This window comes from Syngnathoides biaculeatus, chromosome 14 (assembly GCF_019802595.1).
Source record: "Syngnathoides biaculeatus isolate LvHL_M chromosome 14, ASM1980259v1, whole genome shotgun sequence".
NCBI lineage: Eukaryota > Metazoa > Chordata > Actinopteri > Syngnathiformes > Syngnathidae > Syngnathoides > Syngnathoides biaculeatus.
This window is the reverse complement of record NC_084653.1, coordinates 4342747-4359258: the sequence shown is the minus strand read 5'-3', so window position 1 is coordinate 4359258 and position 16512 is coordinate 4342747. Positions and strand designations below refer to the sequence as shown.

Sequence of the window (16512 nt, the reverse complement as noted above, 5' to 3'; positions counted from 1 at the left end):
AGAAATTATGTAGCACTAAAGTAAATGTATCCAGTTCTCCATTAAAAAGAAAATCCCACATTGTAACATTGACTTAACTGTACTAGAAGTCAATTACATACAATACTTACTCATAATTTGAGTAAAGTATATTAAATTTACAAAAGTGAGTGTTATATAATATGAATTTAGTGCTGAAATGCTAAGTGTCTTTAATATCCTGTAATTCCAGCAACAAATGAAGGCGAGACCAACATGTAATCATGACTATTGACAAAAACATGGTATTGTAATTAACTACATAGTGAGGCAAACGTGGCAAGTGTACACCATACGAGACAAACATAAGACAAAATAATTGCCATTGACACCTTTGAGGTTCCAATCACCATCTCATCACACACAATATTCACAATCAAAACATGCAATAAATTAGTGATCTGAAAGTAAAGGCTTAAAGGAACGAGACGTGCAAAGTTGAGTGATGTCTGGGGATAGTGCTGTACCCATCCAGTTTATGATTGGATGAAGCCTTACCACTGATGGGATTGGCCGATCTGGATCCTGAATGATGGAAGCAATAGGCAGGACAATTGGAGATCAAGAACGGTCAAAATGAGACAGAAAGGATTATGTTTATTGGTTTTATGCACCATGGACTCTTAGGACCCTATGAAATCTAACAACTGTATTGGTAAATTTTGTCAGTTTGAAGCTACATGAGGTGTGGCTGATTTTGACACTTAAATGGATGATTTGATTCAGAAATCAATACACATAACTGGTGATAATTCTTCCTGTGTCCAACTGGAAACCAATAGAAGTTGTCAGACGCATAATACTCTATTCCCAACGTGTGTGCTTGTGTTTTGAAAGGACAGCAAATTCCAGTTTGAGATGCAAAAATTACAAGCTCAACTACTGAGAAAATTACCATATTTACAATTGGCTAGAGAAATTCCGCCCACCCCCACCATGTTAATGCTTGATGAAGAACTGAAAGTGTTTGTATTAACTGCATCTCAGAAATCGTAGGGCCCCACACTTAAAATGACTTAGAATTTGTTGCCATTGGTAGAATGTTGAAAATATCTGTAGCAACAACACCATAATTCAACTCAAAATGCAACCATACACAGCATAAAACGTATGCACACACAGAGATTTATTAGTGAGTGGAGGTGAACACATAAAAGCAGGTCTAAGAAAAAAACAAAATTTAATATTTGTGCATCACAACTTGTGTACAAAACATGACTATTGATGGTATTTCTTTTGCATTAATTAAATATTGCGTATACGTACGCTGAGATTGAGACACCACTTTAGCTCGACTCCGTCCTCTACTGTCCACCGCTGAAGAACTAGCTCCGCTTGCACTACCTGAGCTTTGTCTTCTGGTACGAACACGACCTGAATAAGACGACAGGGAGCCAAAATGCAGTGAAGTACGGTTCAGAATAAGATTTAGAGTGAGAATATGCCACTTCAATGAACAAAACACTGATAAAGAGTGCATCTGGGAGTAACAATGTAAAGAAAATATTAGCCCCCCCACCCCAAAAAAAAGGAAGTTGAAACCAGAGTTTATTAAGGTTATTATTGGGCTTCATCCATCCTTCCATTCATTTATTACCATTTCTCCAATTAAGGGTCATAGTTATGTGTAGTGGAGAAGTAGGGCACAAACTGGATTAAAGACATACGCACAGTACTTCTATTTATACTTACGTTGCATTCATATCTATGAGCAAAATTAGAAACTTCAATTAACCAAACACACGACTTTTGGAATGGGGGACGGAAGTGGAGTAAACACAAGTCTGAGCTGAGAATCAAACGCAAAACCCTGCAGCTGTGTCATACACACGAAACATTCTACAATTCAGGCTAGAGATCTTTCCTCGTCAAAACAGAAACTTGACAATGTATTCATTTCAATGTACTGTAGTGTATTTTTAGATTTTAAAAACAGGAAAAAATAATAGAAGGATGGGATTGATTTTACCGTTAACAACGTGTAGTTCCAACACCAGTGCAAACTATAGAGATCATGTACGTGACGTCTCTGTTTTTACGGCGCCATATTGCCGGTAAAAACAAAGCTGCTAGGCAGTACGGGAGTCGTTGAACTGGAGCATATTTTTCACAATGCCTGAGATGTGTTGTGCTGTTGGTTGTCACAATAGATGAGACAGTTCTTCAAAGAAATAATACTATAGAATACCAGCTGAAAAGACCAGAAAAGATCGATGGATTTCAGCAATTAAGATACACACACCTATTATGTGTGGGTATTTTTATTCTTTATTTTCCTTTCATGCTTTTAAATTATTATAATGTGGATCTTTTGTGATGCGGTTTCCTTTTATAGTTTTAAGTTAAATGATGCAAGTGATGCAGGTCTTTTGTTATGCGGAATTCTGGAATGCTCCAAGGAGTAACTATAAAAGGACGAGAAAGACCATCAACGGGGCTTTTTACCACCACAGCGCTGCTTGGAACAACTACAACTCGGTCTTTGAACTTCAATTTTGTGTTAGTTTTATTGTGCCAGTGTTGTATTGTTGTGTGTGTGATTAAATTGTCTTAAACACAATCCAACTGCTTTGTCACATTTTGATGGTTTGAGCAAGGGGGATTTTTATCTAAATTCACACATAACACTATATAATGATCATTTCAGGTAGGAATTCATCTTCTCAATCTCAAATTATCAAGACGTATTTATAATGCCAAGTTGACTGGAGGAATAATTGTGTTCGTAATTATCATACATCTGCTTCCAATAAAGAAATGCTTTGCTCTGCTCTAGATAATGTGGCAGCCTCCTAGCAGGAGATAGCAAGAACAAAAACGTCTAATCATCAGAACTGTTAGAACTGCTTCCTGTTAAAGAAATGATGACCACACATGTATTCAGCAATCTTCCACACGTGCACACGCACATGAACAAACATGTACACCTTGTTTCCAACTGTTTTGCTTGGCATCTCCATTTTGTAAATCCATGTAAATAAGGGGCGTCTAAAAACTAAATAGAGGTGCTGAGGAGAGGATAATCACAGAGTGCAGTGGTGAATTGTACGAGACAGTTCCTATCCTCTCTCCTCGCAAGACTTGAACCTGTTTAATGAATGTCTGATTGGTGAACCTGACATTGACACATTTGAGAACAATTTGTATTGCAAAAAATAATAAACGTCTGTTTTACAAACAGTTTATTATTTAATAATTATTCATTATTATCATTATTATTCTATAATTATTTCATAATATTTGTTATTATTTTTATTTTTGTTTTAGAGGTTTACGGAGGTAAATGTGTGTCAGCAATACGCTTCTGTGTACGGAGGAGAGGACTCCCTGTCTTAATTTTTTTTCCAATCACAGTTAATGAAGGCAAGTTTGTATAAAACCAGGGTTCATTTATTTAAACAGTGGTATTTGTATTGAAAAAATTGGAGTGGGTCCATCACTATGTGGCATTTATTCTTGATTGAGAACTGATCCAGCAATGAAGTATTTGTATGCGTCCAGACTTTTACACGCTTTCAAACTCTTCTGGGTAAATCTCAACAACTTATTCACTAGATACATGTGTATATCCAGTCGTCCAAGACAACGGGAAGCGAATTAACAGTCAAATTTCTTATCGGCGAAAACATCGACTTCAGCATTAAATGTGGATCTCTATGCCAAGCGTCTCTAAATTTTCTGTGTACCTTTGTTTATTATCACCTTCTAAATGTTAAAAGTATCAGACAAAACTATGGGTGTTGTGTGATAAGACTTTCGTTTCGTCTCAACGGAATTAACTTTCAACAATGCTTTGTTTGACCGGCAATATGGTGATGTAGACAAAAATCCCGTGATTTTATGACGTAGGTGCCCGTTCTCTATTCCTAGAATGACACTCAAATATAAGGATTATTATGTTTGTAATAAAGGCACAAAAACTAAGAGGTCTCAAAGGATCAAAATGTTTTGACTAGATGGTGTACAGTATCTTAACTACTGTATCTTCTTGTGATATTACTTACTTGAAGACCTCCTAAACAGAACCCTGCAAATTACTCTGTGATCTCGTCCAATCTTGGAAGCTAAGAATGGTCAGTTGTAGTTAGTATTTGAAAGGGAGAAAAACACTACAGATTCCAGAAATTGTAATTGAGGCCAAATGTCTCATAGCACTGAGAGCTCTAATTATCTAACTAAAACAGGGGGGAAAAAAAAATCAAAATCTGACACATCACAGAAGATTCATTAAGAAGCTGGATCATGAATGAATAGTAATATTTAGTTGTTTTTTTTTTTTTTAAAACGCAACGTATGTGAAATCAGTCTTCAAAATATTAAAGAATTTAGACAATTTTTCAGGTTGCAGATGCTGTGGGCGTCACTGATAGCTCTGAATATCCTGCCTCCCTGAAACTTTCAGCTGTCAATTAAAAACACAAATACTACATCATTCTCTCACTCACTCTCATGCTCAGAATTTTCAGTGACAGTGGTAGCACACACATTCACAGGCTAGAGAGAAGCTTCATCTAAGCTGACCAAATTGCAAAATGCCGCTCTGCCAGAGAAATTCCCTCCATTGTAATTAAGCGGTACAACGTGCTTCTGTGGCCCCCTAAGGGTTTGTCACATACAGCAAAAGCGTGGGGATAAAATTTTCCCCCTCCTCTCTTCTCACTCCTGCAACACGGTTGGGAAACTATGAGGCTGAAGCCCTTAATGCAGTTTCACTGGACCTCCAGCGCCTTCTTAACTGCATTTTAGGAAGCAGTGGGGCACAGGGCAGAGGATCTCTTTCGTTTCGGATCTTGGATCTGCCTTGCAACCTCACTCAAGGTGCTAAACGGCAAGACATATAGCCAAATAACGCCAAACACATTACATTTTCGAGGTGGGAGCATAATTTGATGTTCAATTGCATATTATTCTGAGAGTAATTCATTATTTTAGGTCATAATCAATGAGGAAAGTGGCTGTTAGGCTGGCAATGGGCTCGGTTCACTTCCGCTTCACGAAATGTGTGTGGTGGCAGACGGCAAGAGACCGAAATAACATAAAACAATTTATACTTCTGGGAAGACATATTTTTTCAAGTTGTGGGCATACTTTCATGGCCAGTTGCATGCTTTACTGGTAGAGATGTGTTAAGTTAGTTATGAACAAGGAGGTGCAATTCTGCCGAATGGCCACTGAATGAAATAAGGGCACTTGGTGTTTATATAGTAGGAGAGCCGCATCCTCATGACGTCATGAAGATACCATTTAATTCCACCCACAAAATCAGGGCAATTTAGGAAATGAAAAAAAGATCTTACAACCAGAACTGAACAGTTTAGTAGTATACTGTTTGCACATGTTTTCACTGCTTATTTTCAAACATATTTAAATAATTTACAAATTTAACATGGATTTTCCTTTTGTGGGTCATTAAAAAGCAGGGCATGAACCCTTTACTTTTCTTCTAATTTTAATTTGATTCAATTTGAGAGGGATGAAACAAAAGAGGAAATATGACAGACAGGTGGCATAGAATACAATAGAAAGAATTACACTTGGAGAGACTGAATTCTGCAGGTGAATATTGTTGTTTGGGTTACAAGGAGACCATGCAGACAGTCCATGCAGTTACACACAACCTACAATCACTTGGAAGGAATAAAGAGAAGAGACAATGGCACACATGTAGCAAGAAAAGATGTGAACAGAGAACTGAATAGAGACATATGAAATTGTCAGTACAATTTGCAAAACTACAGACACTAACACAGATAAGTCTTACCATCACTTCTACCAGGGATCCCATCTTTTTGTTATATAGGAAAGGTCGGCGAGTAGGAGAAGCGGTAAATAAGAAGATGTTAGTTAGAACTAATTCAGGAAAAGAAATTAATGGGCAAGGAAAATGCCCCACTCTGGAAAACATCTGCGATTAGGGAGCTTCTGAAGTAAAGCAAGACACTCAAAGATTTTTAACAGCACAACTGTATAGTCTCAGCCAGGAATGTGTTAAAGTAGGGATGTTCAATTTTTTGTTTAGACTGAGACTAATAGAAATATTCTTTCTTGACTACTTACAAATACCAAGCAGCTATACCACAAGTACAAACCCAATTCCAATGAAGTTGGGATGTTGTGATAAACAAATATAAACAGAATACAATGATTTGATAATCAGGTTCAACCTATATTTAATTGAATACAAAGAAGAAAGTAATTGCTCAAAAATTGACTTTTTTTTTAAGAAATCAATCATTAACTTGGAATTTTATGGCAGTAATACATTCCAAAAAGGCTATGAGATGTTGCAAAAAAGACTGAGAAAGTTGAGGAATACTCATCATACACCTGTTTGTAACATCCCACAGGTGAACAGGCTAAGGTGGGTGCTCTGGGTGTGAAAGTCAGCTTCCCTAAATTTCTCAATTATTCTCAAGCAAAGATGGGGCGACGCTCACTTCTTTGTGAACAAGCATGTGAAAAACAGTTAAAGTCAATGTTCCTCAATATACTATTGAAAGGAATTTAGAGATTCCACCGTACACTATCCAGAATATCATCAAAAGGTTCAGAGAATTTGAATAAATCACTGTGTAAGCGCCAAGCATGAAAACCAACACTGAATGCCGGTGACCTAAGTGTTTTTATTTTTGAAAAGTACATAAAATGCCATTTTTTTCATATAGTGACATTTTGCTTTGTTTCTTTATAGTTCCATTGTTTTTTGTTTCTTTTTCAGTTGCTGCCATGAATTGTACTGGTGATCATCACGCTTTCATTGTGGAAACATTTATCAGAACAAACAAATTTGCAACTGCAACACAACGAGCGTTCCGTTCGCACTTCAATCTTGGTAGACATGATCCTGTACCAGCTCGAAACACGATATTATGGGTTACCAACTTCAGAGCTACTGGATCTACATTAAAAGGAAGCTCAACCAGCCAACCTCGCACTGCCAGAACTCCAGAAAATGTGGTTTGATTTTTAAAACATAATGAAACGGAATGCCATTACATGTACTTTTTCGAAAATAAAAACACTTTTTTGTTTCTTTACTTTATTTGCCTTTTGTTTACTCTATAAATCTGTCAGATCATTTTGCCTGACCCTTTATAAGCATATCCAGAATATTTCTAGTAAAAAAAATGCGCTCTTTTATCAAGTAATAACATTTTTGTATGAGCGGCACCATTTTGACTATTTCTACGAGATCACATGACCTAAAAAAAAACAGGAAGTGACATATCCCGTGCATAAACAAAGGAATACACAATCATGGACAGCGCTGATTTCTTGGATTTATCCTCATCTGATGAAGAAATAGCAGTATCAGTTGATCGGGAAGACAGAGGAATACGTCCATACAGATTTGAACCTGTAAATAATGGTGAATATTTGGATGGATCTTCACATGGGAATGACGCGGAGTTTGACATGCTAACTAACCACAGGTGCAGAAAGGTCGAACGCCCATCGTGTCAGAAAAACTGATTATGGAAAAGCTTTGACAAAGGTGACTCAAAGGAAAAAATATGAGTAGCGAAGTTTTCAACAAGAATGTACAGGCTTTGTGGAGAGGGAGGGTTCTGCTGTGTTTAAATTCACAGATGGGGTGTATGCCAAAGCATTCGTACTCGACGTTGCCCATCAAAATTTTGACAACTTCGCGTAAAGACTAGATAACCAAACGAAAAAAAGACATGCCGTTGTCGGCAAGAACCATTCACCTTCGTACCAACATGATGGCAAATCAAATTGAATTACGTTCACAAATAATGGATGGAAGTCTCAACGCCTGCATGACGTATGAAAGCACAAGAAGTCGCATTAATGGTAAGAAGTACTTTTGTCATCATTGGTGAGCAACATCATAACAATGTTATGGACATTGCTTGAACAATCGGGAGAATGAGTTTAGCCTTCATAAGTTTGCAAGAGACCTGGTTTGTTGTGAAAAATGGATTGCACGGGTGCAGAGGACGAGAGCTTCGTGGGTTACAAATAACAGGTAGGCAGTAATGCGCCCCGGCTCAATGGTGTTCAACAAGTACTGCTGCAGCTTTGAACATCCCCCTAAAAGCAGCACGGCTCAGCTCCATTATATTCCACCACAGCTCCGTAAATCAGCCACAGTGGCTGAGGCGCCGCGTTCGGCGGTCACTGCTTCTGCAATGGCTGCGCGTTGGGCTTTGGGGATGGGGGCGGCTCTGAAGAACCCAGCAGAGAATACCTCACTCAGCCTCGTGTGCGCATAAAGCGCCCCGGCTCGACTGTGTTGCTCAGTACTGCGGCGTCTGTGAACACACCCCTAAAACAGGACGGCTCGGCTCTGTCATAAGCCACACCGGCCGGCTCATCCGCGATGGCTCATCTCCGCCGCAGAAGTGGATTGGATGGGGATGCGGTTTGGCCGTGATCGCATATCATCTGAATATGGCTCGAAACAATAGTGTAATATTGCCCAGAGGGCTCGAAACAATAGTGTAATATTGCCCCGAGGGCTCGAAACAATAGTGTAATATTGCCCCGGTAGTGTAATATTGCCCCGGTAACTTCACTCGGTTGTGTGGTGTTCACCTTTTCGAAAAGAGTTTCCGTGTCAGAAGGGGCGCGTTTGTCTCCCATAGTTAGGGTGCACCTTGTGTTTTCATTGCCGAATGTCCGGGTGACGTCACGGACGGAGGATGCAGCAAATATGGCGACCACTTGTATATCGTAGAATGACACTTCTGCAACTTTGCCCATGGATGCATTCTCCGCTCACATTTATTTTTTCGTATGGACATTGAAGTGAATAATGTTATATGTATTTTTCACTACAATATCTATTTTAGAATGTTTATCGGGATGACACTTGGGCTTTAAATGTTTCTTTTTCTTATCGGGCAGAATATGGCACCGAGCCTTCCTCTGATTATTTCTATCTGAACTATGGCATTTTCACGTGTCCGGTGGTGGTGATACTGCATGTGATTACACTGCAAATTGGCCATGATTTCTTTGTTTACACACAGAATATGTCACATCCGCGCAAGTAGGTCATGTGGATCGTCAAAATGGCGGCGCCCATGAAAATTTGGATTTGCCAATAAAACCACCATTAAATGATATGGGATTAACCTCAAATTTTCAAGGTACAGTAAATATGACATGACCTATCGGATCAAGGCTTTTCTAAGTTCAGTGGAGTCTTCTTATTATTCTTTTTTTTCTGCTTCTCCCGTTGGGGGTCGCCACAGCCCGTCATCTTTTTCCATCTAAGCCTATATCATGTATCCTGCTCTCTAACACTGTCATGGTCCTGCCGGTCCAGCCCTGGCTGTGCAGGTCTCCGCACACCTGCGCTGATTGGGAGGCGCACACCTGCACCTCATCTCCAATAATTAACCCTGGTATATAAAGGACCCAGCGGATGGCCTGTCTTTACCAGATTGTCGCTATCCATGCTTTGTTCCCGCGCTTCGGCATTCCGCACTCCGAACTCCTGTTTACCAACCTCCGCCTGCTCCCTGACCAACCCCGTAAGCCTGTCACTTCTGATTCTTTGGTTTTCCTCTCGCGTTTTTGCCTGGCAGCTCCATCCTCAGCACCCTTCTATCAACATAGTCAATCTCTCACCTCTGAACATGTCCAAACCATCAAAGTCAGCTCTCTCACACCTTGTCTCCAAAACATCCAACTTTGGCTGTCCCTCTAATGAGCTCATTTCTAATCCTATCCAACCTGTTCACACCAAGCGAGAACCTCAGCATCTTTATTTCTGCTACCTCAAGTTCTGCTTCCTGTTGTTTCTTCAGGGCCACCGTCTCTAATCCGTACATCATGGCCGGCCTCACCACTGTTTTGTACATTTTGCCCTTCATCCTGTATTCCTTTAAAAGCCAACATCCATGTTTAAAGGACATCACCGGATGGGCTTAGGAACACTTCAGAAAACCAATGTCAGTAAATCTAGTTGGGCTCCATCCGTAAGTGCAACTCTGCAAAGACAAAGCTATTTATCAACAACACCCAGAAAAACTGCCAGCTTCTCTGGGCCCAAGGTCATCTAAGATGGATTGATGAAAAGAGTAAGAGTGTTCTCTGGTCCGATAAGCCCACATGTCAAATAGTTTTTGGAAATTGTGGACATTGTGTCCTCTGGGCCAAAAAAGAAAAGAACCAAAAGCATATTATGGTATTGGGCTATGTTAGTGCCAATGGCATGGGTAACTTATGCATCTGTGAAGACACCATTAATGCTGAAATGCAGGTTTTGGAGAAACGTTAGGCTGGCTTCCACGCAATGTCTTTTTCATCAACGCCCCTGCTATTTTTAGTCAATCCCAAACCACATTTTGCTCATATTACAACAGCATGTGTTTATAATAAAAGAGTGTGGGTACTAGACTGGACTGCCTGCAGTCCAGACTAACTGCAGTCCAGACCTGTCTCCCACTGAAAATGTGTGCCGCATAAAATATAACAATGGAAACCTGGACTGTTGAAGATCTAAAGCTGTACATTAAGTAAGAATGGTAAAGAATTCCACCTACAAAACTTCAACAATTTCTATCCTCAGTTCCCAAATGTTGATCAAATGTCGTTTAAAGAAAAGGTGATTTAACACAATGGTTAACATGATCCTCTCCCAGCTATTTTGAAACGTGTTGCAGCTCTAAAAAGGAAGTTATTTGTTGAAATATTTGTTGAAAATAAAGTTTATCATGTTGAACATTAAATATGTTTTCTCTGTAGCGTTTTTAATTAAATATGGGTTAAACGTAATTTACAAATCACTGTATTCTGTTTTTATTTATTTTAAGAACATCTCAACATCTTTGGAACTGGGTTTGTACTTCTGATTTCTTTCAATTATCACAATGATGGATATGATGTGATCAAAGACATTTCATTCTTTGTGACACACTTGATGATAGTGTCAAACTGCCACAGTGTCCCGAAGACTTGACTTACTTAATATCTGATTTTTCTTTTCTTTTTTTGCTCAAGTATTGGTGGCTGGTATTGGTAACCTTCACGAGTTCCCAATACCTTGAAATAAGGGTGTATTGATCTCAGTCATCCCTGATAACCTACATCAGGTTGAAAAGTTAGTGAAGTCTCTGGTTTTCATGATGCTTGAGGACTACTTAGCCTTAGCTAACAGAATGAAGGATTGTTCTATTTATGTATGAATCAATCCAGGACAGAATGTAAACTTTTTTTAGTTATTCATTGGGTCTGCAGTCTGTATGTCATACAGAGGGTATGGAACGTATTTAAACCCCTTAATTTTCACCTTTTGTTAAATTGCAGATATTTTCCATTTACGACCCTCATGATTGTACATACCTCACCCCATATTGACAGAAAAAAAAATTTAATTGTTGAAATTTTCACATATTTAACAAGAAAATAAATAAATAAAGAGCCATAAGGATTCGGATCCTTTGTTGTGACATTCATATAGAGCTTGTGCATGTGACCTCACAGTTTGTACGGCGCCATATTGTTGGTCAAACCTAGGTGCTTTCCACTGTGGGAGCCGTTGAACCAGAGCAGATTTTTCAAATTGCCCGAGACCTGTTGTATTGTTGGTTGTCACAACAGACGAGACAGATATACAAAGATATCATTCTATAGAACACCAGCTGAAAAGACCACAAAAGATCGCTGGGTTACCGGTCAAAAAAAGCTGCTCGGGTGTCGCTGAACGGGAGCACATTTTTCCCAATGCCAGAGACCTGTTGTGGTGTTGGTTGTCACAACAGACAAGATAGATATTCAAAGAGATCATTCAATGGAATGCCATCTGAAAATATCGATGGATTTTGGTAATTAAACATGATGAATGGTGCCCAAACAAAATACACACACACTTGTATATCTTAAGCTTCATTTCAGGTAGGAATTATTCTTCTCAATCTCCAATTACCAATAAGTATTTATAATGTCAAATTGACTCATTTGAGAACAATGCGTGTGTGTGTGGCCCCAATCGCTTCCGTGTACATTCTGTGGGGTCATTTATTTAAATATTGGTATTTGAATTGAATACTAGCTGAAAAGATTGATGGATTCCGCCAATGTGTGGCAAAATGCTTCCACGTTCAAGAGCCGTCAACCCGTCACTATGTAGGATTTATTCCTGATTGAGAACAGATCCAGCAACTAAATATTTGTTTGCGCCCAGAGTTTTATACGGTTTCAAACTTTTCCATTTAAATCTCGACGACTTACTCACCAGATACATGTGTATATCCAGTTGTCCAAGACAAGCAGAAGCGAATTAACAGTCCAATTTCTTATCGGCGAAAACCTCAACTTAAGCATTTAATATGGGTCCGCTATGCTGAGTTTATCTTTTTTTTCCACGTACCTTCATTTATTTTCACCTTCTAAATGTCTCATGGTATCGGACAAGACTCTGGGCGTCGACCTATAGGACATATTTTCGTGTCGTCTCCAACCAATCTTGGATTGAACAATGCTTTGTTAGACCAGCAATATGGTGACGTAAACAAAAGTCACGTGATTTTATGAGGTACGTGCATGAGCTCTATACTTTATTCGGGTAATTGTCCATTTCTTCTGATCATTCTTGGGATGGATCTACGGTTTCATTGCGGTCCAACTGTGTTTGATTATACTTATTGGACTTGATTAGGAAAGCCACACACCACAGGATTCTTTCACACAGTTTTATATTTCAAAGAGGAATTAAACAAGGTTGTGCACAGCACTGCAATTCTATCTGCAATATTCATCAAACCTCTTGCTGTCCACTATTTGTCAGAGTGTTAATCTTAAATGTATCTCTTCAGCAGTGACAGAACACAAAATTTATTTTTAATAATCTATTTGCTGATGAAATTCTTCTTTATTTGCAGGAGCCCAGGCATTCTTTTCAGGTAGTCTTCAGCCTTAAGATATTTTCTCAAATATTAGACAACTAACTGGACAAAATCAACAATACAAAACAAACAAACCCATGGACTCCTGCGGATCAAATGCCATACCCTACTTTTACCCTTGCCATTACCCTAGTCCTTTAAGAAAAGCAAGTGAAGAGTTCGTTTTCAAAACGAGACAAAGGCATTTTTTTCAGATTTATGAAACTCCAGCTCCGAATGGATAATTTTGGCGCGAGTTTCGTAAATCTGAAAAAAATGCCTATGTCTCGTTTTGAAGTATATACTGAGGCATTTATAATATAGTCAAATCTTACAGAGCTAACAAATCTAACTTATGGACCACTTCTGGAAAAAAGTTTACCTGATTTAAGACGGTGCAATAACTCGCCTATATCATTAATGAAAAGAATAGCTGCAATACAAATGAAAAGCTTACCTCGAATAAATTATTTTCAATAATTCCATTTAAGACCACAATTAAATGGTTTCAAACCTTAGACTCAACTGTAATCAGTCTATTCACTTTTCAGAAAAGCAAACAGGAGTGACGCCTAAATGCTTCCAATTTGCATTATTTAGCTAACAAATTAAAATATCCTATCAAATGATTGCATCACAATTAAGAGTGTGATCCTTAGCTAGAATTGGAGAAAATAGACAACATGAATATCCCAAAACTCCCTTTTATTTCTATTAGTCTTAAATTTCACAAATGCTTTAAGAATCCAATAATCACATCCACCTTAATGTCTTAATGGCAAAGTCTAGAATCTACAGGATCTCAATGAGCTCCCCAATCTGTCATAATCCAGATTTCGAAATTAATAACACACCCCTTCATTTTAGTATCTGGGAATAACATGGAATTGACCACCTACAACAAAATTTAATAGTAATGTTTTTAGAACGCATGATAAAAATGCAGCCAAATGGGGGCACAAGTCAGTGCAATCTGTAGGCTGGTCTCAAGGTCAGATAAATGCAGAGGGTTGCGTCAGAAAGGGCATCCGGGGTAAAACTTTATGAGCGTTCATGTAAAGAATCCCATACCGTATCAGCCGGGGCCCGGGTTATCAACGGCCTCCCCTGGCACCGTTAACCTGCAGAGCGTTGGTGGAAATTCAGCTACTGTGAGTCGAAGACAAAGAAGAAGAGGAAAGCGGATTCGGTGGAAATTAAGCTACTGTGGGTCGAAGACAAAGAAGAAGAGGAAAGCGGATTTGTCAGCAGAAGAAGAAGAGGAATGTACAGTCTACAACTGAGTGTAGGGACTTTGAATGTTGGGACTATGACAGGAAACGCTCAGGAGTTGTTTGATATGATGATGAGGAGAACGGTTGATATAGTGTGCATCCAAGAGAGCAGGTGGAAAGGTAGTAAGGCTAGAAATTTAGGAGCAGGGTTTAAATTATTTTACCATGGAGTAGATGGAAAGAGAAATGGAGTCGGGGTTACTTTAAAAGAAGTGCTGGCTAACATTGTCTTGGAGGTGAAAAGAGTATCAGATCGACTGATGAGGCTGAAATTTGAAATTGAGGGGGTTATGTATAATGTGACAAGACGCGTAAAAAAAGGAAAGCCACACACCTGTCAATATAGCAACTGACTGGTCATAGTGCATGTCAGAGCAAATGAGAATATGAGGTCAAAGGAAATGCCTGAAGACCTCAGAGGCAGAATTGAGGCAAGGCATTGATCTGGACAAGGTAACAAACGAGACTCTGCTGTACTTAAGGTTGCTAAGACCACAGTGGCCTCAATAATCCTTAAATGGAATATGTTTGAGACGACAGTTCCTAGAGCCGGCTGTCCGGCTCAACTGAGCAAATGGTGTAAAGAGCATTGCTGAGAGTGGTAAAGAAAAACCCAGGCTGTGGCTGAGCTCCACAGATGCAGTCAGAAGATGGGAGAAAGTTCTAGAAAAATCAACCATCACGCAGCCCTCCACCAGATGCCTAACTTCAGAAGAAACATGAAAGCTCGCATGAAATTAAAAAAAAAAAACACCTGGAGGACTCCAAAATGGTGAGAAATACAAGTTTTAGGTCTGATGAGACTAATATAGAGCTCTTTTGCCTTAATTCTAAGTGGTATGGGTAGAGAAAACCAGGCACTGCACATTACCTGACCAATAAAATTCCAACAGTGAAGCATAGCGGTGACAGCATTAAGCTGTGGGGGTGTTTTTCAGCTGCAGGGACAGGATGACTGGTTGCAATTGAAGGAAATATGAATGTGGCCAGTATGGTCTACAGTGATATCCTGGACAAAAATCTTCTCCAGAGTTCTCAAGACCTCAGACTGGCCAAAGGTTCACCTTCAAACAAGACAATGTCCCTAAGTGCAGCTAAAATAAAGGAGTGGCTTCAGAACAACTTGACTGTTTTAGACAGGCCCAGACAGAGCCCTGACTTAAAGCCAATTAAACATCTGTGGAGAGACTTGAAAATGGCTGTCCACCAACATTCACGTCCAACCTGACAGAACTGGAGAAGGTTTGCAAGGAGGAATGGCAGAGGATCCCCAAATCAAGGCGTGAAAAACTCCATTATTCTGAAAACGGCGATTGGCTGTATTAGCTCAAAATGGTGCTTCTAATAAATACTGACCAAAGGTTGTCAATACTTCAATAACCAAAAAATTCAACTAAATTGATTTCTTTCAGTCAATATGTGGTCCTGTGTGTACATTTATTAAGAAAAAAATGAAAAATTATTTTAGTAAATTGTCTGCCATATAAAAAAAAAAGTAGAAACATTTAACGGTGTCTGATAGCTTTCCATATCCACTGTCTGTCAAGAAATTACTCAAAGTAGTGTGGAACATTATAAAAAGTAAAAGGAATACGGACAAAGTAGAATGCATTATTATCCAACTAATTACATTATTTTACATTATTTTCAACTAGACAAGAAGTCATCATGAAGATACAGTCTTTGGTAAATTGATGGACATAACTAATGGATTACCTAAAGATGCATAGGATCCAGGGGGAAGGGCAGCTGCTGAGCTGAATGCCGAAGATGTAGGCACAATTGACACCCTTGACTTGGCGCTGGAGGCAGCATTTACATCGACGTCGCTTCGTGAACGCTGGAGGGAACTCGTTATAATAGGCATCCGGGTGCTCACCAGTTTAGCTGAGACAACAGAGGGAAGAAAAAAAAATGACTTCAGCTCCAGAGGAATATAAATTCATTTTTAAGATCATTAATTGTAACTAACTCCCGGACCATTTCAGATAATGATTTGTTGCTAATACACAATACCTATAAGATTTTGAAAACATGAGTGGACTGATTAATTCTGCACATTGTTTGATTCATGTATTTGGTAAAAGTACAGAATTTACTCTACTTTCAAGTGTTTATGCGTTTCATTTCATTTGCTTAATACTGAAAAACTGCTAATTCAAAGGTTTTATCGATGTGAACAATGTAACATTAATTGGAACACTAATAACTAAATTAGGCAAAAGTGCTTACTCCTTGCTATGCTGCCTCCAATGACCGTCTTCACAGACGGAGGTCGGCTGAAATGTAAAGACATTGTACAGAATCACTGACCGACAAATTAACGTATGGCTATGACAACAAAATCAACTAAAAAATGAATG

At 38.9% G+C, this 16512-nt stretch overlaps 1 protein-coding gene across 1 annotated transcript in view; it reads right to left on the bottom strand.

Moving 5' to 3' along the window:
• clasp1a (cytoplasmic linker associated protein 1a) overlaps positions 1–16512 on the bottom strand; it is a 155888-nt gene that overhangs the window by 47348 nt on the left and 92028 nt on the right. Inside the window, exons 18-21 of the mRNA XM_061840755.1 lie at positions 16382–16428; positions 15866–16036; positions 1285–1392; positions 517–543 (exon numbers count right to left, since the gene is read on the bottom strand). Of these exons, the coding sequence (XP_061696739.1) occupies positions 517–543; positions 1285–1392; positions 15866–16036; positions 16382–16428 (353 nt within the window). The remainder of the gene's footprint in view (positions 1–516; positions 544–1284; positions 1393–15865; positions 16037–16381; positions 16429–16512) is intronic.